General features: G+C 33.0%; 1 protein-coding gene across 1 annotated transcript; it reads right to left on the bottom strand.

The window, feature by feature from the left end:
- Nucleotides 1–969: 969 nt before the first annotated feature.
- Nucleotides 970–21,600, bottom strand: LOC130654323 (sodium channel and clathrin linker 1-like). The gene is made up of 26 exons (XM_057456878.1): nt 21,498–21,600; nt 21,181–21,251; nt 21,004–21,038; nt 20,419–20,491; nt 19,524–19,579; nt 18,886–18,994; nt 18,224–18,295; nt 18,053–18,103; nt 17,674–17,739; nt 16,792–16,862; nt 16,003–16,093; nt 15,827–15,915; nt 15,533–15,619; nt 15,138–15,228; nt 14,558–14,656; nt 14,404–14,475; nt 8,252–8,326; nt 8,031–8,179; nt 7,271–7,383; nt 6,800–6,879; nt 5,639–5,775; nt 5,216–5,275; nt 2,731–2,809; nt 2,481–2,576; nt 2,284–2,384; nt 970–2,073 (listed from the first exon to the last, which is right to left on the bottom strand). The coding sequence occupies exons 1-26, from the start codon at nt 21,553–21,555 to the stop codon at nt 2,022–2,024; spliced, it is 2,133 nt and encodes a 710-aa protein (XP_057312861.1). The 5' UTR covers nt 21,556–21,600; the 3' UTR covers nt 970–2,021.
- Between the last annotated feature and the right edge of the window lie 2,502 nt (nt 21,601–24,102).

Below are 24,102 nucleotides of genomic sequence, written 5' to 3' on the forward strand. Positions count from 1 at the left end.
GCTCAATTAATTAAAAAAAACCCTAGTTTTGGGGTGAAGGGCTAGCTTTTAGGAAGGGTCGTACTAAATCTACCGCACTTTTAAAGGTGTGAAGAAAAAATTTCCCACCATATGAAGCTTAAAGATATTCTAAAGGCTGTCAAACAAACTTCAGGTTTATCTCGAAGAGGTCTGGGAACGAGAATGTACGTAATTGTTTTTTCAGGTATGAACATTCGTGCATTCGCTTAAATATTAATACTCACAAATTAAGATATTACGCGAGCAAATCTAAAGTTTAACTAAAAATATATAAATATATGCTATCATTATTTTTGACCTGTCACTGCGCACAAAATCGTCCTTTTAACCTGTCACTGCGCACAAAATCTTCCTTTTAACCTGTCACTGTGGCACAAAATCGTCCTTTTAACCTGTCACTGTGCAAAAAATCGTCCTTTTAACCTGTCACTGCGCACAAAATCGTCCTTTTAACCTGTCACTGTGCACAAAATCGTCCTTTTAACCTGTCACTGTGGCACAAAATCGTCCTTTTAACCTGTCACTGCGCACAAAATCGACCTTTTAACCTGTCACTGCGCACAAAGTCACTGCGCACAAAATCCTCCATTTAACCTGTCACTGTGGCACAAAATCGTCATTGATTCTCCTAAAATCTTGCATTTCAATATGTTGTTTTATTTATAGACGATTTTTCGGTACTTGCACAAAATGAAAGCATTAATCTTATTGAAACTTTTCTTGCGCAAAAACTAACACATGCGAAAATTTGTGCGAAAACAGATGCTTACGTCATTTTAGCCTGGTGCACAAACATTCGGAAAACATAGGCAAATATTTATTACCTGTGTCACAAAAAATATACAATTTTCTTACATAGTGGTAAGATAAAAAAAAAAACTAAAAATAACACCATTTTGCGCAATGTTGAACACGTGATAGCTACAGTAAATAAATAAATACTAAGTGACATCAAAAATAAATATATTTTCTACTCACATCAATTTGTATATACAAGTAAAATGAAATAAAAATAACCAAAATCAGTTATTTGCATAACAGCACAGCTCAACAGATTTGGAACAAATAAAGAAAGTTATTTTATTATTTCTATGTTCCCAGGATTTTTTCTTATCTACGCTATAGATTGAAATTTCTTAGCTCGAATTCCCGTTCTCAATTTATGGAATTGAGAACAGGTAGTCAACCGTCCAACTTGCAGGGATGGATTGCATATCGCTATTGCAAGTAAGATCTCGGCAGACTTGCTTCGTAAGATGGTTTCTCTTCACTTTTGAAATTGAGGGATTTTTTTAAAGCTTAAACACTTTATGCCTGTTCATAAGCATTTGAATATTTAAATGGAAATCAAAGAAAGGATTAAGTTATTCAGTAGCCATACTACAATTAATCAAAATGCTTCGTAACAAGAAACAAAAGTAGTTGAAGTTGGGAGATAAACATCCAGAAAAGCCTGAAAGTGTAACAAGAAACAAGAGTAGTTGAAGTTGGGAGATAAACATCCAGAAAAGCCTGAAAGTGTAACGTCAGTGTTATTAAATACTAAAAATAAAATTCACGAAAGTAAATGAATTCTGGTATATGGTGGAATGTTTTCTTACTGCAAACAAATGATTTAGTCTGCTACCGGTCTCTCCCACTATCCTCGCTTTATCCAGACCTTCCTGCTACCTAGAACAAACTTTTTAGTCCCCAAGCACTTTTAGGCAGAGAGTCCCTGTGGTTACTTTAAGCTAACAATTCCTGCTTGTCAGAATTCATTATGTAATCCATTATAAAATGGCCAACGATAAGAGAGGCAAAATGTTGTCTTGTGTTTTCAACCGTTAATTTTTTGCATTGTCCTCCATTAATAAAAAATGGCCATTTATGCGACCTCTCCAGAAAATTTATCTCCCTGACCCACATGCCTGACTTTTCTGACACAGTAGAAGCACCGTGTAGGAGAGGTGGTTGGTACCATTTTCACTTATTTTTAACTGATGTTGCTAATGTTCAACTTATTCATATTTATCAACAAAATGATCCCACTGCTTTTCCATTGTGCGTGTTCTATGGAGAAAAATAATAATAAACATAACCACAAATACGTTTTTAGCATGTTTGCTTAAGGAAACAACTTTGTAGTGGTCCTCCTTAAAATGTTACATGCCAATTTAAACTTAATTTTCGTTTAATTTAAACTCTGACTTCCGAAAGCATAAAGGAATAACCTTCCAAAACAAATAAAGGGAAACACAGTAAACATGTACATGCTTCTACCTATTAGGGCGAGATAACTCCATCCTTAACTTGTCCACTTCTTTATTCAAAGATTTCCTGTCACCAAGTAGCTGTTTCTCTCTGTTCAATAAAGTCATTACCTGCCAAAAGAAAGTTCCAATGTTTAAGTGTTATTTACCATTAGCTGATTTTACCTTGGGTAGAAAAGAGTGATATTAACTTTGGGCGGTACAAACCTGTGCTTTTGCCGCTTCTGCCTGCTCCTCTGAATCAGCAGATAATCTTTGTAGTTTGTCGTAACTTACTTGCTTCATATAGTTCTCTTTATTTAGCTAGAACACAGATGGCAGTTACTTCGATATCCTGAGCTAACATTTTAAAACGCTGTAATGCAAACGATGCTTTTACATTGATTGCAGGGAGACTTTCAGAAGAAACAGTTACCCAAAAAATTCTGTGAAAATAGCGAAGAAAATTACCTCATACCTTATCATATTTTTCCTGCAAAACATCAAAATCAGAAATAATAAGCTCGTTTTTGTTTTTTAACTCTTCATTCTCAACCCTAAAAAAATTAAGAAAAAAGTTATTGCACGCATTAACCACACCATCAAAACGCTTGGCGGAGGCGATGTCAAATTTTGCCAACAAAAACGTCAACACTGGGGTGGCATATCTACCAATTATGTGAAATTAGTTTCTATAATGGGTTAAATAAATAAAATTTGAATATAATTATATTTATTTAAGGGTTTTCTGTACGCTATAAAAATATATTTATGCATTTTTTATTAGATTCTAGTCCAAATGGTTCTTAAAATGAACTTACTATACAAAAATTCTTATACAAACATATTCGGATTTATGACGTAAACACAAGTTTTAAATATTCTTAAATATTTTTTTCTTCGTTATTCCCTCTCCTGGCTACTTTCTAAGGCTGTCAACGTTTTTAAAATGTTTCAGAGGCATTCGAGTGGTATATCACTATCATTTTCAAAGAACTTTGTGTTTAAGAAAAAAGACAAATGTCCGATCTCTAGCGCGTGTAGAATTTAAAACAAATAAGAAAATACGCAGTAGAAGATGGTAGTTAAAAAATTACATGGGAAGAGAAAGTTTAAGGTTTAGGGATTCCATGAATCAATTCAAAAACAATGATGTCCGGTTTGTTGAAGAAAAAACCGAGCAAGTTGAAAACGCATCAAAGAGTCAAGTTACAAAAAAATCTGAGGTGTTTGGAAAACGGAAGAGTAATAAATGCTCCTGTCAAAAATAAAATTAGAAAAATGAAATGAATAGAAACCGAAGAAAAATACTACTGTTGTTGAAGTAAAAAGTTTCCAAATAGATGCAAGATTGCATATTATACCAACTACACTTGGATGCAGTAACTGTTCCCTAACAGCAGACCTTTATTTGCATTCATTGGTTTAATGTTTTTGTCTAAGAGAATAAAAAGGTTCCCTATATGTCTACAAAACAAACTGCTTAGAAGCATAACCATGTTGTTGAAACTGATTACATCTTAAAAATATCGTACTACATTGTTTTTTCTCTACAATTTAATCGCGTCAACATTTCTGTATCTATTGTAGAGATTATCGTTGTGTCAACTGTTATATTTGTAATAAACAATTTGTAGTCATAGTAACAATTTATATACTCTGGTATTGCAAGCACAACTCCGACCAGAAAACTGAGTATGCATCATCATTTTTGAAAAGTTCATCAGAAACAACACGTGACCAGTACCTAGCAAGTTGACCAACTGGGTTTATTTCACAGATAAACTCGCATCAGAAGGGAGTAGTTTTGAAATATATGAAAGCAAAATTTTTGGTGAATTAAAGTTGCGTATCGCACCATTCGAGAAATTTTAAGAATTTTGTTCGCGAATAGATTAAATTCAAATATTCTGGGGGAGTTTGTTTTCGCGACCGCCTGTTTTGTTACCAAGGAAACATTTTTTGTTAACATATAAAAACATGTTATGTAAATACCTGACAAATACTTTTGGGTGCGTTTTTTTGGAAGAATTCATTTAGAAAATCAACCCATAAAAAAATTACGCAAGAATTTATTTTTACTTATCAACTAAATAACGATTTTCTTCGCGGGAATTTAATTCCATGAAAAAACTTCAATTCGCGTAAATATTCTGAAAAAAATTCTAGACGCAAAGATTTCTGGCAGTTATTATTCACCAGTAAATAGAATGTCTAATATTTTTAATATTATTTAACTTTTTATACGACAAGATGATAAATAATACAAACTGCATACGAAATTATTGTTGGCCTGATAGTTCGAATATAAGACGAAATATAATTTATAAGCAATCACTTTACTAAACTCTGTAAGATTTATAACTTTTGTATCAACAATATTGGATAAAAGCAACAATTTTACGTTTGGGTTGCAGTTTCGACAATTGATTGATTGATTAATTTTGACAATGTTTATCTTTTTTCGTGTCAACTAAGATAATACTTTATACTCCCTTTTTTCTATTTTTAAATCAAATAATTTAATTTGGGTATTAAGTAAAAATTGACATTGTGAAATTGACATTTATTAAATTTAAAGCATTTTTTTAGCAGTACTTGGTCAAAAGGTAAGAGTTGCATATGGGCGACACCTAGCGTAACTACATGCTAATAATGTGAAAACAGTGGTGCTAAAAATCTGTACGCTAAAGACGCTAAAAAACTGTATGATACTGAACACGGGGGTCGTGCTTGTGTTTTTCTTTGGATAAGAAAATTTCTATTTTGCCAGTTTATTATTCACTAGCATTTATCTAGGATTTATGATTTTTCTGATGAGATCTCTCGTCGGTCCAATGCGCGGTTAGTGATTAACACGCATTTGAATGAAGTGTGATCTAAGGTGCAACACAAGAAAACGTGATTATGTAACAAACGAAAAACAAACAAATAAACAAAATATAAAAACATGTAAAAATAACCTGAGTTGCGAAATCGTTCTTTCGAATTTCTGGCACAGCGTCCGTGACTCGTCTCTCCACCTACACATCCAAAAGGATTGGCACGTAAGAAACACAAGGAACTAACACAAGTAAATATAAACAACCTAGTCGCTAGTACATGAATAAACCCACGTGTCCGCACCTCTTTTATGTATCGCATTTCGTGTTTCGTAACACGAATTTTTTCTCGCCAACAAACAGACAGACGGAATACGCTATTAATAAAGAGATAGGTAACTAGCATGAAATTAATTTTTATAAAATTAATTTTTAAATCTATTATAACTTCCACCCATGAGATTGTCTGCAGAATAGTTTCATTTACGATGAGAATTCCCACGATTCTATTCTTGTACACGCGATTAATTATTCGTCTTAGTGTAACCTAAGCCTAAAACATACTTCGCGCCATTTTTCTGTTGGAGCGTCAACATAGAACGAAGTTCATTCATTGCTGATCTGTTAACATCTTCCACAGAACGAAGTTGTGCTTCAAATTCTTTCTCTTTTATCTCCATCGTTTGTTGCAGTTTTGTGACCTGAACATTAAATGAAGGAAATGATAAAATTCAGATGAAAAAGAAGATGCTAGCACTGTATCTTTGCTAAGAAAATAATAAAAAATAGATTCAACTTTAGTAAATCGCGCCCAACATCTCCGAAGAAGCTGAGACAGCCCGAGATTAACAGACGATTTTAAAATTAAATGTGACATTTTTCACCCCGACCTTTTTGTAACAAATCTATTGCCTCCCTCCCGTTTGTAACAAATCGTAAATTTAGTACCTTCCACCCGTTAGACCCCTAACTAACTTTATTTCTTAATGAGCTCCAAAGCTATGAAAAAAATACTTAGGACCATTCTTCTTACACGCAAAACGACACAATTTCCATAACAGTAAAGATGGTAGAGTTTTCAGAATTTTTATTGGTTATTAAAAAATGATTTCTTGTAAGTTAACTCGTCTTAACTTCGAAAGACGCCACAAGGAGCGTTGCGGCCAGATAAACAATTCTAATGAAATTCCCAGAATTTTTAACATGGACATGTTAATGTTGTCAACGGGTGTTTATCCATTGAAAAATCTACGCTACTTATAGCTACCGTTACATTTTACGTTATCACATACAACAGTTCTTTTATAATTTTAAGTAAACTAGATTTTTCAAGTAGAGGAAAATACTTCGTACGTAATTTCACAACATCTCTCGGATGACAGATTTTAATTTTGTCGAAATTGCAGGGATGTTTTCTACTTGTTACAAGCTCGTGAGCTTGTATTAAAACGCAAATGTGTCCTACAAGAATGGAAATTTTTGCCTCTCTGAGCACCGACACGGGAGTAGTCGTGTGTTCGAATCTCATCTTGGTAACTATTTTTACTTTTTTTTTCTTTTTACTATCTCGCGAGAAATTTTCTATCAATATTATTGCCTATCCGAATAGCAAAATATGTCGTGTCTAACTTCAGCTTTTTATACACTTTTTTGGCGAGGTTGTTTGCGTATATCATACGTCTTGTTGTTGTTTACAAAAAAGAGCTTGTATTGGTGTTAATATACCTGGGAAGTGCAAGACATATCGAGAGTGGCCAAGCCCTCACTTTTGGCTTGCAGAGACTTTTTGAGTGAATTCACCTCATCTATGATAATAGAAACTAAAGTTAAAACATATTCAGCAAAAGAAATAAAAATTTAATATTCCTTCAAAAAGCCAAAGAAAATATTTTACAAATTCAAAATGAAAATAATCAAAAAAAATAAAGTGTTATCTTTAGAAAAGAATCTCTCAATATAGATGTCAATTTGACATTCTTAAAATTTAAAAGCAATTTCCTGTTTCATGTGTTGATTTTTCCCGCTACAACACGACGCGAAATTTAATTGGCTGTATAAAAGAATACACTGACGGTGATTGGATTGCCTATAAACCGCACTAAAGTATATTGAAATCGATCACTGAAAATTTGAAAAGTAACATATTAAAAGTTTAAACATTAAAAGTTTCTTTAGAAGAGCTGTGGTTGCACTTACCAAGGAGCTGAATTCTTGACTGCGACACGTCCTCTAAGTCAGCTTTTAATTTCGTTATTTGCTTTTTGTAGTCAGTTACTTGATTTAATAAAATATTTTTATCACTTTCCCATCTAAAGATACGAACTTTTAGACATAAATAAAAATTGATTTTAAATTTGTTAAATATCAACTGTACATTGTTAGCAACCGCGTTAATGATGGGAAAGATATAACAGTAAAATCACTGATCGCATCTGGTTAAAATTCTGGATAAAAAACCAAGATACTGAATAACAAGGGTGGTGTCAAAAGCGATTTTAGTTTTTACAACTTCGGCTAAGGCCCCACTAAACAATAATCAGCGATATTTTTTTCAGTCTGATGCGAACTCTCATTGGATAACACAAAATATAATTTTGTTCATTAGGTGATAAAACACGTAGACGAGTACTTGCAGTAAAAATATGAAGAATTAAGTGTTCGAAATTTATCACGACTCATTCTTTTGTTTACAATCCTCCAGTGAACTTCTCGTAGAATGAGGTGGAAAGTGATGGAGCGATTTCTACCCGTCCCAACCTCCTAAAATTACCTTTCGAGCTTAAAACAAATCGCACGCAATAAGAATTTTATTTCTTTTGTAGTATCAATAGTAGTAGTATTAATTTTAACTCGGTAAATAATTTTGGTCTACCGACGACGCACCTTCACATATATAGAGAACCCCTTAAAGACGTGACCAACTTTTAATTACTTTGACTGGTTTCCAAGCTATTACCTGGTCTGGTTTCTACGCAAGTGGATTTGCATTTTATCAATCTGCAAAAGAGCTTCATCCTTTCCCAGCTCGACTCTGGCCAATTTCTTTTGCATTTCATCTAATGTTAATCCAGCTTTTAAAGCTTCAGTAGGAGCTTCTTCATACACCTAGATGAAATGTATTATATTTGCGAAGGCTACCGATGAGGAGGAAAATTTAATTGGCACTGTTTTTTGTACCTTTTTAAGCTCTTGTTCCAAAGCTATCTTTTCTCTTTGTAATTTCGAAATTAACACTTGCATTTCCGCTTCATCCTACAAGAGTAAAATATTCAGACGTCAACAGAAACAGCTTTCGGTAAACGTCAAAGCATGTGGTTGGCAAACAATGACTCAGTATCCCCTGGAACATTCATATCGCGCTCAACTTTTAAGTTGCAGTACTCGTCAACTTAAGTGATGACGTCAAGATAACTCCATAAACCAATCAACATCAAGAAAGAAGAAACAAGAAGGAAAAAAGTTTCAAATTTCAGGGAATGCCGACCAGGTACAGGAAATGACTGCTAGGTATTGAGTAGGTACATGCAGGAAAAACTAGCCTGCGTCGTTTCGCTATCATGAACGTGTCGCAAGAGAAACTTACCTCTACGTTGTTATGAACAAATGAAAAAAATATTACGTTATAAAACACTTAAAAGAACAAGTGCAAAATTAAGAAGCTCGAAAGGAATATACGTAAAACATACACTATTACCTTTAAAACAATACCAAGGCATTCTTCTTTTTAATTCGTCATACCACAATACAAGAAGGCGTGGAAAATCGCCTAGTGACTGACGTCATCTTGCTTCCGATATAAAGAAAGAAGCTTTGTTGCGGAACATAAAATTAGGAATAAGACTGTTCAACAGGGCGGAGAAAATTTTACATCAACAGATTGTGGTGTTATCGTGGGCGAAGGAAAATATTGTGGATTGTAAATTCGTACAGGTATAAATTGGGAAATACGCCGGGGTGTTCACATAATTCACAAACTGAGTTTAACATTACACAAAAAGATCACAAGGGATTAAAGAAGGTTATTTAAAGAGAAGTGGACAGGCAGATTATCATTAGTAACACTTAAAAATTTCGCCATAAGAAGTACTTAACATACACTAGTTAAAAATGAAGTTTCGGGTGGAAGCCGACAAAGTTTGTCCAAGCCGATTAGTGCTGCAAGAGAAGCAAAGTCTGAGGAGGAGAATGTCGAACAGAAAAGTGTTTGGCATTGGTTTGTGTACCGTCCTGATAATATTGGCCGTACTTGGATCAGTCATAGGTTATAAAACTCTGCGAGATTATTCTGGCGAAGATGATCTTCCACACGCGCCAGGATTAACAGATGAACAAAATTATTTCAGTAGTTTAAATCAAGAGCCCTGGAAGAATATGAGGTTACCCGACTGGATTGAGCCAACGCACTATCTCTTGGATTTGTATATCGATATGTACCACGACGCATATAACGGCCAAGTAAGTGTGGACATAGATGTAAAAAGCGCAACAAAAACAATCATTTTTCACCAACTCAAGCTGAACATAACTCACATGTCTGTCTTCGAATCGCAATCTATGAAAATTTTAAACGTCAAAAACAGTTTCTCGTATGAGAAAAACGAATTTTACGTTGCGCAGTTAAAAAAATACTTAAAAGTCGGCAAAAAATACACCTTACTGATTTTCTTTCGTGGCCAATTGCGTCCGGAGTTAAACGGCTTCTACAAGAGTTATTACAACACCGCTGGAAACGAAAGAAGGAAAGTAGCGTCAACTTTTTTCTCTCCTATTTATGCTAGGAAAGCATTCCCATGCTTCGACGAGCCGAAATTCAAGGCTAATTTCACGTTGTCATTGACACATAGCTCTAAATACCACGCGTTGTCCAATATGCCGGTTGCCCGCAAACGTTACATCAACGGCAAGGTAATCACTACTTTTCAAACTACTTTAAAAATGTCGACCTACATACTGTGTTGGGTAGTATCAGATTTCAAAAGCCTGACAATACACTCAACACCAAACTTAGTCATTAAATCATGGACTTCATTAAAAAATTTACCAAATACCAAATACGGTCTAGAAACGACTGCTAAATTGCTGAAATATTACGAAAGTTATTTTCAAATACCTTTCCCTTTGAATAAACTGGACATTATAGCAGTACCCAATTTCGCAGCTGGTGCAATGGAGAATTGGGGAATTATAACGTTTCAACAGTCTAGGTTGATTTTTAACGCTAAGAAAACATCGCGAAGCGAGAAGCAAGATATCTTCCACATCATATCACACGAGTTGGTGCACCAGTGGTTCGGTAACCTAGCAACAATGAAGTTTTGGACAGACGCTTGGTTAAAAGAAGGTAAGTCTTGGCATTTCCATAGATTCGCTAGCAAGTCCATCAATGTATTAAATTTCAGCAAATTTTCTAAAATGTCCGTTTCTGAGTAGGAATTATTTACCTTGACGGTAATGACTTTATCTCTAGGCTTCGCAAACTACATTGGGCAATACGGAGGAGAACAAATAGAACCGACGATGGAGTTCATGAAAATGTCTCTAACCGACATCATGATTCCCGCGTTAGAGATGGATTCTTACGCTTCTTCGCACCCAATCTCGACGAGTGCTAGCACTCCAGATGAGATACGTGAAATATTCGACATTATAACCTACCAAAAAGGACACTGCATGGTACAAATGTTACATGAATATCTTGGGAAGGACTTTCAACGCGGATTGCAACGATATTTGACAACATACTCGTATAAAAACGCTGACCAAGACGACCTGTGGCAAGAGTTAAGGTCAGTTAAAAACCACTTACGGTGGGTCAAATAAATTTAGACTGCAAATGACGAATGTAAACAATTAAGACAAGGATTCGTCAAGCTCGCCTATTTTGCAACAAAGGAATGACGTCATAACTGTAGCTATTTTTATTCTAGCATGGCAAGTGGAAAAGACGTAAAATCTGTAATGGATACATGGACCCTTCAGTTAGGCTATCCTGTCATCACAGTGACGCTGGTCAACAAAACGTTTATAAAACTGACGCAAGAACGTTTTAGCCTTGATCCAGAAAACACAAGTAAGGAATGCATGTTAAAATTTCTTTTTTACACTTAGGAAAACTTACTGTTCGACTTTTTGTGAAACAAAACTCATACAAAACTTGAAGATATAAACACGCTGCCATGTTTGGAGGTTTTTGGTCGAAAATTAATAAGCATTTCAGGGAGAGTAGCCGCTATTAGGTACGGTACCTTTTTAACATGCGTTTTCATATTCAGGTGTGCCAACTTCTAATTTTAACTACATTTGGCAAGTACCTATAACGTATCGCACGGTCACCGGATCCAAATTGGGAAAATACTTGCTGAAAACAAAAGAGGCATTCCTTAAGACTGATGACATGGTCGTGATAAATCTTGACCACGCGTTATTCTACAGAATCAACTACAAAAACGAAATGCTCGATCAGATGAAGAAGTTATTTAAATCCAATCAAACTGGCTTGTCAAAAAGAGATCGAGTCGGTCTTATCTCTGACCAGTTCAGCATGGCAGCAGCTAATTTAAGCAAACTTGCGCATGCGCTTGACATGGCTGACTGCATCAAAGTAAGTGTTTAATATATTACATCTGTTTTTAAAGTTTAAGAGTTACAACGTTGATGCGATCAAGAAGAAATAGTAAAATGATGTAAACTTGTGTTGCAAAGTTTAAATATTTTTCTTAAGTTGTTCGTATTTAAGATTTCCAAATTTAAACAACGCCGCCTAAATTATGAAGTCATATTATATAAATAAAAGCAAATTTGGACATTGTTTTTGTTGCTAATTTTGAGACTGGTAGAAAAATGTATTTACTCCTCATCGATGTATATATGTGATAAGTCAAACGTTTGCTAGTTCCAGGCCTAACATTAGCTACTGCAGATGTTATTTATCTTCTACACAATGACAATTCAAAAAAAAAAGGTGAAGTATTTACATATTTCTATATTTCTTAAATTTGATAGAACGAAACGGATTACTACCCTTGGAAAGAAACATTAAAAGAACTTACGAACCTTTACAGGCTAACTGAAAACACGCAAGTAAGGAATCAGCTGAGAACTTACATAAAGAATTTAATCAGAACGAAAATTGATGAAATGGGATGGAAAGTTACAAAAACTTTTAACGAAGGTCTTCTGCAGGTTCTCCTACTGCAGGTCGGATGCAGTATGAACATGTCGAATGTGAAGAACGATGCAGAAAATTATTATGGGTAAGGCACATCTTTTTTCTTAAAATCAGAGATACACTTCAAGGTCCCATATGTCAACACTGGTTTTTCTTTAGAGAATGGATGATGAATCGTACGATGAAAGTCTCACCAAGTCTTTATTCAACGATCAGGGATTGTGTTTTAACACATGCAAGCGAAACACAGTGGGATTTCGCCTTCAACAAGTATGCCGAAGGAGGAAGCGAAAGCATTGCCATATTGACCTCACTTACTTACACGCAAAATAAAACTTTAATAAAAAGGTTAGTTTCGTGAAAGTGAACATAGAAATTTTACAGTCTATTTTCTTGACTTTACGATATTTCAAGGTAAAATTCAAAACATGATAGTAAGTTCTGTAAACCTCGAAACTATAATATCACAAACTCATTTATAGATTACTGTCTTACACAAATGATGACACTAAAATCAATTCCCAAGATGCACCGCGAGTCATAGGACAACTAGCAAGCCATGGACATACCAGCAGACAGATCACATGGGAACATCTGAAGAAAAACTGGCTGTTGATCAGTAGAAAGTACAAAGACGAGCTGTTCATCTTCTCCTCAATGATCACGTCTGTACTAGAGAAATTCTCAACAAAGAAAGAGCTACAAGATATTGAGAACTTCTTCGCGAATCGAACTGATCTTGGCAGTGGAAAACAAGCTGTGAGCCAAGCCATCATCAAAATCAAATCCAATATAAAACAAAAACAAATCTACTCGCATCAGTTGGACAGCTGGTTAAATGAGAGAATGCTCTGAAGAAGTGAAGAATTTTTTTGGTAAATAATAAAGTTATTTAAATAAATTACTGTATATATTTGATTTTCCCTTTTATACATGTGTTCATATTTGTATATTATCTCACTGACATTGAAATATAAAATTTAACTTGTGCCAATTGCTGTTTCGAATTTTTAGAAATAATATTTTTTAAACAGTTAATAAGGAGTTTATCACTTACGCTGCGATCTTTCTGTCAAGTGTACTAAGCTCCATACATAACAGAATGAAAACATTTTGTTGTTCTTAAAAAGGATTTCTAAGTAAAAATTTTATGCAAAACAAATGATAAAATGTCGAACCTTCATTTTTAAGTTAAAGAAACAAAGAGCGAAAGAATAGATATATAAGTAAATTTTAAGAAAGAAAAAAACCAAAAATAATAAGGGCATACTGTTAATGAAAGTGCTCAGTGTTTTTAAGTCTTAGGTCTTATTTAAATAAAAAACACTATTTATTGCTTACAAAGCATTCGAACATTTTTCTTCGTTTGAAATGCTGTTAGAAATATCGAGAGCATGATGAACCAGGCTTGGTTTTTATTTTACTTCAATTAATTTTTTAAAAGTTTTTAAAAGAAAAATCGCGTTGGAAAAGGAAAGGGACAAAAGTTTTTTGCTTTTCTAACAAGAACCTCTCTCCACCCATATGCGCACCCATGTCTGTTCCATGCCATAAGAGAAAGTCTTATTCAATCAGGTTTTTTCATCAAACTTCTTTTCTCTGGAATCCACATGTTATTTCCAGACAATTATGACACAATTTTTCAAGTCTTCTCAAAATCATCATTTCTCTAAATAGCTCTTTCTTTCATAACATTCGAAACTCTTGCAAAAACCTGCAACGTAGCCTGTTCTAGTTGCTAGCAACTTTTTTAGGTGCTGCGATATTAAAAAAGCGCCACGTCTTTTATGGTAAGCCTTGAGCTCATGTGAGAAAGGATTTAAGCATACGAGGTTAAGATTAAAATGTACCGTGCTTACAAAAAATATGAAAGTCGAATGGGTTTCTCTTTTCTGGGATCAACACATGCATGCTTAAAAGGTTACAATTTGGCATAATCTGCAAGTGAAGTTTGCATGCAGTCACGAAATTTGCGCATGCGCACAACTTGATGCCAGTTCTTGCATTCTGACTCATCTACACTACTCTTTTATATACATGAGATAAATGAACTGTACATAAACAAAACTGGTTCATATCTGTATGAATGAGCATGTAAGGAGCCATCTTTAATTTTGCTTAACTAGTATAAATTGAGACACTTATTTTGTTAACAACTTACAATTTCATGAGCATGTAAATCTTCACTCATTTGATGTAACTGCTTGTTACAATGTGCTTGTATGTCTGAAATCTAGAAACAAAGATCGCAATGATTGACAAGTCTGATTGACAAGATACTAAAAGAATAAAACAACGTTATCTGTATGACATACTTCTTCCATCTTCTGCTTCTCTGCCTTCTGGACAAGATTAGTCATCGCCTCTTGCAAGCGCGATACTTCCACAGATTTCTGTTGCTCTTGAACGATAGCCTTAAGATGAAAAAAACAGACTTTCTAATGTTTTTTTTCCAATTCAAAGTCACATATAATGGAGAAAAAGAAATGAGAACAAGTTGGCTTTAATCTTGATCATATAACAAAATATTTCAATTTTGATCATTCTTAAATGTATTTTTTCAAGATAAAACTTTCTGTCGGTTCCCACAATAACCTTCTTATACCCTTCTTTAATAATCAAGCTTTTACGCTTTACTATTAAAAGTCTAGCACGCCAAAATATTATCATTTTAGGCACAAATTTTTATCCCATTATTGCGGGTGTCTTTAGGTTTTCTTATTGCTACGAATCGTTCCTTCTTCAGTAATACTAAAACCACCAGCAGGAATCAGACATACAACCATCTCCTCCTTTTGTTTGCCAATCGAGTACTGACAGTAATCATGTATCAAGACAATGTATGCTTCTTTTAGCCAATCATATGCAGGATCTGCTTACACAGAACCATCCTACCTGTTCTCGTTCAAGAAGAGCATTTTCCACAAGTTGAACACTGTCGCGTACACGTAAAATTGCTTGATATTCATTCTCTTCAATTAAATTGCTAAATAATTAAAAAAAGACTTTTAAGTTTGGATTTTTATAATAAATTGCCATAACCGAAGATTCAATGCTAGGGACAACTATTTAAGCGCATTTCGGTTGTTATGGTAGCTATATGGACTTAGTTGACCTATTCCTATTCCGAAACCTCCACTCCTTGGAATGTTTTTGATTTCAACTTTAACTATTAAAATAATATAGCCTTGCACAGCCTTTCTTCACATTTGCATGTAAGCTATTTTCTCTAGGACCACATCTTGAACAATCTTCATGCAAAAAGAATGCGAAAAGTAAAACTGGAATACTTTTTTTTCTTCAAAGCAGACAACTGTTCTTCTAAATCCGCTTTCTCCATGCGTAATTTATAAAGCTCTTTAGAGTATGACACCACCCTGGACAAGTAAGAAAACAAACATAACATAAAACAGAGAAAACTATTACATGAGAACTCTATAGGAATCACCTATCACAAACTAACAAAACTGACTGCAGTAATCCACTAATTTACTAGTATAAAAAATTTGTTTCTCCAACTGTTTCACAAGCACACCTGCATTGTTTTCTGCACCCATTTTATAAACATATTTCGAATTTCATACCTGCTATCCAACTCTACAATTTCTGTTCTCAGCTGTCTTATTGTACCTTCTGCTGACGGGATTGTTTCAGCCGATGAAGCGCCCTTGTCCTATATCAAAAAAGTGACTACTGAATCAGGCTGTATGAGTGAATCAAATTGTAATGTGTAAAAACGTTAGTAAAAATAATGTTTTACCAGTAATTTTAATTGCTCTTTTAGTTTGCTATTATGCGATTGAAGTTCACAGGATAAAGTCTTCATTGTCTTTAACTCTCCATTTAACTTTCTAAAACAACAGATAGCAAACACTAATATGATATATGCAAAAAACAAGCATAAGAAAGTGAAAACATGTAGAATAAAGGGGAAGGGGTCACACTAGAATAAAGCATGCTTAGTATAAAATTAAAGCATGCTTTGACTAAAGCAAGTTGCCGGTAACATCAAAGGGAGAGTTGTAAACAAAATTTAAAACAAAACGTTCATGTTGTTGTTTTTCTCAGATACAAATGAACTTTCACTTTCAAATATTTGTGCATAATTTTTATTTTATTGTTTCATGTACTTATTGCAGCTAAAGCAAAAATAAAGAGTGCCTCCAAGCACAGCAAGTAAACATAATTTGAAAGGCATTTAAATAAAGGCAAAATGCGTTGACATTATTAATCACGCTTTAAATCGTGCCTTAAATTCATAGCATGCTTTTAAAATTCTAGTGTAAAAGAAAAAAGAAAAAAAAAAAGAAAAAAAGTTTAATGAAAATGTATAAAAAAGCGTACCATAACTACTCATCTATAGCTCGCTATTAAAAACATGTTATATGGAAGAAAGCTTTTTTCAGTTGGTTAAACACTTTGTCATTCGAAGAACGATGGTAGCAAAAAGTAAACAAGAGGGAGAACTGATTGTTATCATGTTTAGTATTACAATGAAAAGCAAGAATAAAATAAAATATAGAAAAGTATGTAAATCAAAAAGACAAACCTATTTTGCATACGCATGTTATCCAACTCATTGTCCTGTGCTTGTGCTGTCTTAAGAAAATGTTCTTGTTCCTACATAAAAGAGAAATGAAATTGAGTAAGATTATTACATTACTTAAGGCTACTGTAAAGGAAAAAACTCACTTGATGAGTAGTCCTAGAAAAACCCTTATAATTTATCAATACTGTTATATTTTTTTATGTTTTTTTGTTCCTGAATGCTTGATGAAGGACTTTTTTGATGGTGTTATTTTCGTGAGATGGTAATTTTCCAAAAAGAAAATATAATGAAATAAACACACACCAATTTTTCTTCACCATACGTTTTTAAAATGGCTTCTTTTTCCGATCGCGTGGTCCCAGACTTCTCGTTTTCGCACCATCATATTCAGCACGAATTAAATTCAAAAAGGTTCCCGGTTTTTTTTTCTAATAACGTTGTTATGAAATTATTTGTAATTATATATAATCATTAAAAAAAAAGCATATTTTTAGGTTTACAGGAGACAGCTCATATGCATATTCCTTAACCTTGATTTTTTTTAATTCGATAGTGAAAGTTAACTATCTAAAAAATATTATTATGCATATTTTTATAGGGGAGTTCCATATTATGCATAATGTTTACAAAAAATATGCTCAACTCATTTTGCACATATTTTTTTCAAAGGTGTGAAGGATATAACACCTCTAAAAGGCTTTTTCCAGAAAAAAGGTATGTTCCAAATATTTTCATAAAATATAAAATATGTCATTGGAAAGAGAATTTTTTTTCTGTATGTCATGAATTTTTTGCAAAAAGCCTAAAAAAAAAAATTGTTTCCTTTACAGTAACCTTAAACAGTTTAAATTAAAAAACAAACAAATAAACATGTTTCACCACCTCTTTTAATTTTTTATTAGCAAGTTGTGTGTTTTCTGCAAAAGATCTAGCTTTACTCAAATCATCCTAAAACAGGAAGAAAACAATGTGATAGTATATCTTACATAATTGAACATTGTCTTTGCTTAGTTGATCAAGGTCTATATGTTATATGCAGGCTGAGTCAATCTGCATAAAATATTTGAGCATTGTAACGAATTTAACTAGATATGGAACATAAAATGAAGTTCTTTGTTAGTTAGGCCTGAAACCTTAAAAAACATAAAAAATAAGTAAGATTAAGATCCATTAATTTCAAAATTTGTCAACTGTTTTCTGAAATTTAATTCAGTTTACGATTTTTGCGCGAAATTATTTACAATTGCACAAAGTGAAATACCTGTAAACTATCGATTTCAGAAGATAAAATTTCCATCTGTCGACCTTTGTTCTAAAGAGTGCACGATGATAAGCTTGACAACTAAACTTGACAACTTATACAACTAAAAATGCAGTTCTCTTGTTTACCAAGTTTTTTCACTATTCTAAAAAAATTAAAAATGATCCTTACATTTAGCTGATTTTTCATCGTTAGTAAATTTTTTGATATATCATCATTCGAAATTGTGAGATCCTCTTTCTCCTGCAAGAATAAATAAAAATAAAAAAAGATTAAAAAAAGGTAACTACATTGAAGAAACTCAATTCGCAGAGAAAACTCTAAAACACATTGTGACTTTAAATCAACTTAAAATTTTATAGAAACATTCAATTTGATAAGTAGTTGTTGTTGTGTTTATTTATATGAAAATCATTAAAAATATAATATAGGTATATTTTTTTATTTTGTAGAAGACAGACAACAATTGGTTTTGGTCTAGTCTCTTTGTTCTAGTAAACATTGTGACACTTTTTAATCATTTTGTGATTTTTTAACAATGTTACAAGAATCAAAATGGCGTTATGGTGTTATAATGTTAAAAATGGTGTTATTTTAAGGCAGACACGAGTTTTCAACATATTCAGGCAAGAAAGGTGTGTTTGAGGTTGGCTATATTGCTTTCTTTACGTGGAAATTGCACATTTGTGGACAAAATTATTGAAACAAAAGATTCGCAAAAAAAATCTAACTAAAATTAAAAAACCTTGTCTGCAAAACATTTTAAGAATTGGTTGTTTATTTATGCAAAACTTGTAATTGTTTAACTAAAAATGTAAACACAGCATTTAAACCTTTCTCAGTTGTTTCATTTCATGTTGCAATCGCTGAATGCGTTCATCATTAGATTGGTGCATGGCATCTAATTGATGCTCGACAGTGTTTCGAAGCTTCTCATGCAGCCTAATAAAAAAAAAAAACAGAACTTTAACACTCAATTACTTTAGTTTTACTTCAAAATAACATCTCTTCTCTAATCTCTAACATCTACTAATAATAGTTCCTAACAACGTATTTAGATGTGTTCAACAAATGCAGATAAATAGATGTGGAGGGAATTGCATCAAGGTCTTGGCTTTATTCAACATGATATATGCAACCATACAAAGTTTATCAAAATTCAATAAAAAATATATTGTGCTCTTGATTTACTAATATTCATCAAAATGTATTTATTTGTGTAAGACTGCTTAGAAAAGCATTGCAATTCATTTATGTGTTCATTATAGTTGTAGACTTTTTTCCACATTTAGTAATCATGTTCATACTTTTTTTCAACCAGAAAAACAAAGCGAGAGAATATCGGACAAAAAGGAAAAATCACAGTTGAATTAAAGCATTAAAACAAGGCTGCTTTACAGAAAGGCCACATGTAAACTAGATGTGTGGTTGTCTTGAGCGAAAGTATATTTCAATAATAACGTTTTAGTACCTTTCATTTTCCTCCACAATTTTTATTGACTTTTCTCGTAATACATCATACTCTACCTAAACAAAAAACTTTCATCTATATTATGACAAAAGAAAAAAATTAGTTTTATATTTTTTGCAATATATAATAATACAAAAATTTAAATACATGACCAGGAAGACAAAACTTACAAAGTACTGAGTGAATATTTTTTAGAAATAAAAGAAAAAAGACTGTTATGATTGACAATTTCGTAACACTCCTGACTAAAATCGTGATGTTGTTTCCACTTTTTTAGCAAATTTAAGTTCTTGAAGTCCTAGACAGGAGACGTGTAGTCCCCATTCAATAACTGTAACTGCTCGACGTCTTTATGCTTTATGCTATTTATTTATTAGTTTTGCCCTATACTACAATTGTGCCAATTTTTATGTCATAAATATAACTCTATCAGAATTTATGGACAGCAGGCACTTATCCAACTCGACAAACGAGGGTCGGAAAAGCCTTGACCAATAGGATTAATTATCCTTTGCAACTACTTGTGGAATAAACAAATTTAAATCTAAAATAAATTATGGGAATGTTCAGACTTTATATCCACCTAAAATTCACATGCACCATGCTTTATAAGCTATAAAGTTTATTAAATCTATTTGAAGACATGTTTATAACTAATAGTATATTGGTCAGTATCTTCAATGCTGAATAACAGTTTCCCTGTTGTTTTTTTTAACTCAAATTACATTTTTATATTTTGTTCAGATTCTTATCACATGTTATAATTTTAAAAATACTTTATTTAAACTGTGTATAGTGGCCACACCTTGCCTGAGGAAGTAACTATCCCTTTTATACCAACCATTGTGTGACAAGTCACAACCTATCAAGCTGTCACTACACCTACATCTTTTACCTTATAGTGGTGAACTTGCTCTTTTAATGCTTTAATATTTTCATCATATTCCACCAACAAAGGGGATAACATGCTAAATTAAAAACCATTGTTAACTCAAAAACTAATGCAATTCAATGAGTTTAAGGATCTTTAAGCAAAGGAAAGTAGATCTTTGACATGCAAGTCATGCCCAAAAGTTGGATAAAGCGTGTATTTTATTGATGAAAGATTGCAGATGCTTTTTATAGCTTAAAAATGTCTAATGCGTTTTTTGACATCATATTGTATGGTCTATTTCTTATCTTTTGGGGCATTATATTTTTTTGATTTGCCATTTTAGGTGGCAAGTCACCTTTGGTTTCTTGTTTTCAATTCAAATAACATAATAAAAAACGAATATGGGCTAGAAAATCACTTCACCAGCAAAGAGGTTGGTGAGTGCAGATTCGCCAAATTGAAGATCAACTTTCTGTTGGCTAATATGACAATTGTTAGCTTTTTTTTTAAATATTTAACTTATTAAAAACAGTTAATTTGAGCAATAAATGATGCATAGTAAATTTTAGACAAAAACTTATCAACGCATTAATTGAATTATTATACCTTGAATCTGTTATCCATGGTAGTAATGGAGACGGCTAAACACAATGGCAACGAAATATTAATATAAAATAATTAAATGCACCTTTGATGTTCACAGAAAATCTTAAATAATATATAATGTACAAAAACGTAGAAGCATAAAGTATTTGATTCAGCAATTATAAATAAAACTCTTACTTCAACTAATCTCTCATCTATTGGAAGGTACCTTCTTTGATATTCCTGAACAACAGCAGTCAATCTACGCACTAAAAAAACCCAGAAGTAATGCATGTGTACAATACAATTTCAATTTTCATTTTCCGATATTTTTTTTATGCAAGTAAAAAAATCAAGTTAAAAGATTTAATCCTTAATATAAAAAGAGATTTAGGATTTTATTTCCCGGGATATATGTTTTATTACTTACGGCCATTCATCAACGGAGCTGCTTGCTGGAAAGCTTGGTTTAGTAAGACATAAAAGTGAATGCTAAACACTAGCTCTGACCTTACCTTGTTGCTGAAGAAACTCAATCTGTTCATGGTCAGCATCATTAAGCCTGTATGACATGTTTAAAATTGAAATATATACTTATATCTAGAGAATACAAACTGCATTGTTCAATGCTGTGGAGATTGGTGATTTAAAGGAGAATTGAGGTCAAAATGAACTTTTTTTGATTTTTTGTTATAATTTCATTCATAGCATAAAAAAAATGTTCCCAAAAAATTATACAATTTTAACGATTTTTGAAGGAGATATGACGTTACAAAGTCATTCGGTGATGACGTCACAAGTGCGACAGCAGCTGAAGCGCACAAAACACAAAGTAGAATGTTTATATTGAAAGAGTGCAGCACGACAGAAGGATGTCTGAAACACAGAAATATTGTTATACTTGTGTGTTTGCTTAGATTTGTCTTTCACCTAACATTTGTATTTTTTATTTGCATATTTTTAATATATCTTCTGAATCAAGGCATTTGGATTTTTTCTTACTAACTCGAGTGAATAAATTAGGAAAGAATAAATATCTGTCCTATGCCACTTGTTTGGTTGAATTATAAAAATTATCTGTCTTTCAGACCTAATAATAATTGTGGAATTAAAATGCCAAGTTGTCAGGCAAACAGTTAATGAGAACCCGGTCTTCTATTTCTATATTTTAAGAATTATGCGTGGTTCCACTGATGTTTTCTGTTCTACGGCTTTAGCCGGTAGAACTTTAAAATGGGCTTCTTTTTTGTTGCCGTTTTTACTATCGAGACTAGCGAAGCACAGAAGGGTATACCAGTCTAGTGTAGCAGTACGTAAATTATTAGTTTTTGAGAACAGAACTACCCTGTTAAACGGTACAAAAACCTATTACTTAATAAATTATTTTGAATTATTATTTTATGTTCAGTTGGTTTCACCAGTTTTACCAAGCTACAACGGTCCTTTGTTAAAATCAAAAATAGTTGTTTTATTGATTTTTACATTTCATCTTCTAGGTTTCATAAAAGGGGTGTTTGCAAACTTGAACACTTTTTCTACTTATTTTTCATTGTCTTTTGCTGTGCCAGTTGAAAATAATCAATTATTATTAACGTGATCACTTTTTCTGCACAATTAGAGAAATAGAAAGCAAATTTGGTTTAAATGAGTAATACGCCCTGGAACTTCCTGTCGAAAAGGCTGGTTTATTTGTTTTTATATTTGAAAATGATAAAAACATGCAACATTATTTAAAAAATTGTTATTTTTTTACTTCTGTGAATTTGTTTATATATCGACAGTGTCTGATGAAAGAAGTTTCCAGAACGGATATATTGAGGCATAATGTGTTTGTTATGCATCCATTCTGCAAGTTTATCACCTTTATATTTTATAAATGTCGGCACAATCTTACAAAACGTACATTTGCACCAATGTAGATTATCTGTCCTAATTGAGTTAAACTTATCTTCTATCGTCGCTATTATCACTGCTAGAAAACTTTCTTTTCTTCATTTCTTTTTTGCTATATTTTGGCTCTCCAACATATCCACACAAATAATCTTGATTACTAGCAACAGAACTATCAGAGCTATGTATAAAGAACTATGTTGCTGTCTGAGGACTCCATCCCTGAATGAATGTTCAAACCTGCGGCTGAAATTGTCTTGCACTAGTGATGTCACATTTTTAATCACATGACCTTGAAAAACTGCTAATTTACGGCTATATATAAACATTTACAAATTTTTATGTGTACCAATACTTTCAGGAAGATAAAACACTTGTTTTAAGCTCAGGTTGTTTTTTGACCTCAATTCTCCTTTAAAGAGAAATGAAAAAACAACATTTTTTAAAGGTTATTTACAATATGATTTTTTAAGGTTTACTAATCATGTCATTCACAAAGAGAAATGTAAACATAAATGGCTTTCAAAACAGCCTGATAATAAACAACAAATTTTCTTTTATGATGATTAAAAAACTGATGCACCAGAGTCACCCACTGCTTCTCACACACAAATAGATGAAGTAAGTCGTGTTTATGTCAAAAGTGCAAAAGGTGCCACCAGCTGTTAAATGTTTGTGCTGCAACAAGGTTGAGACTATAAAAATATAAAATTCACCTTTTTATAGACACATTTTTTTTACTGGTTGTATTATAAACAACCACCTGCAGTCTTTTTCAGGAGAGGCGTGCGATTGCACGTGCACGCCTTGGCACACGCCTAAATCGTTTCAGGCGTGTGATTAATTGCACGCCTGAAAAATAATATTGAGTTTTCAAAATCAACCTTTAAAATCCATTTTGTAGCGTGTGATGGCAGCCCTCGAAAGAATTTTTGGAGACTCGTCAGACAAAACGTCTGATAGATTTCCGCCATGATTGGACACTTTTAGATCTCAGAAATTATTGAATAGTCCTGGTCCTTTTAATCCACAAGCAAGCCTGTTCATAGCCAACCTGACCATCCTAGCTAATTCACCGACTCCTGACTTAGTTAAAAGAACTACATAGACATAAATCTCTTTTGCCTGGCCCTTCGTCGTTGGTAACCAGGTCTTACACAAGAAATCCAGCCGTGCGGTTCTTAACTAATGCAGAGGTGAACGCCGACGGAGCACAGATAAAGCAAGTCT

The sequence above is a fragment of the Hydractinia symbiolongicarpus genome, chromosome 8 (assembly GCF_029227915.1).
Source record: "Hydractinia symbiolongicarpus strain clone_291-10 chromosome 8, HSymV2.1, whole genome shotgun sequence".
Lineage (NCBI taxonomy): Eukaryota > Metazoa > Cnidaria > Hydrozoa > Anthoathecata > Hydractiniidae > Hydractinia > Hydractinia symbiolongicarpus.

Excerpts from the sequence above, each read along its gene's own strand:
- LOC130654323 (XM_057456878.1), bottom strand. The coding sequence starts at position 21,555 with ATGTCATACAGGCTTAATGATGCTGACCATGAACAGATTGAGTTTCTT. Across the intron at positions 18,995-19,523 it reads ATTGTGGAGGAAAATGAAAG|GCTGCATGAGAAGCTTCGAA; the intron begins GTACTAAAACGT and ends TTTTTTTATTAG. Across the intron at positions 2,810-5,215 it reads AGAACGATTTCGCAACTCAG|GGTTGAGAATGAAGAGTTAA; the intron begins GTTATTTTTACA and ends TAATTTTTTTAG.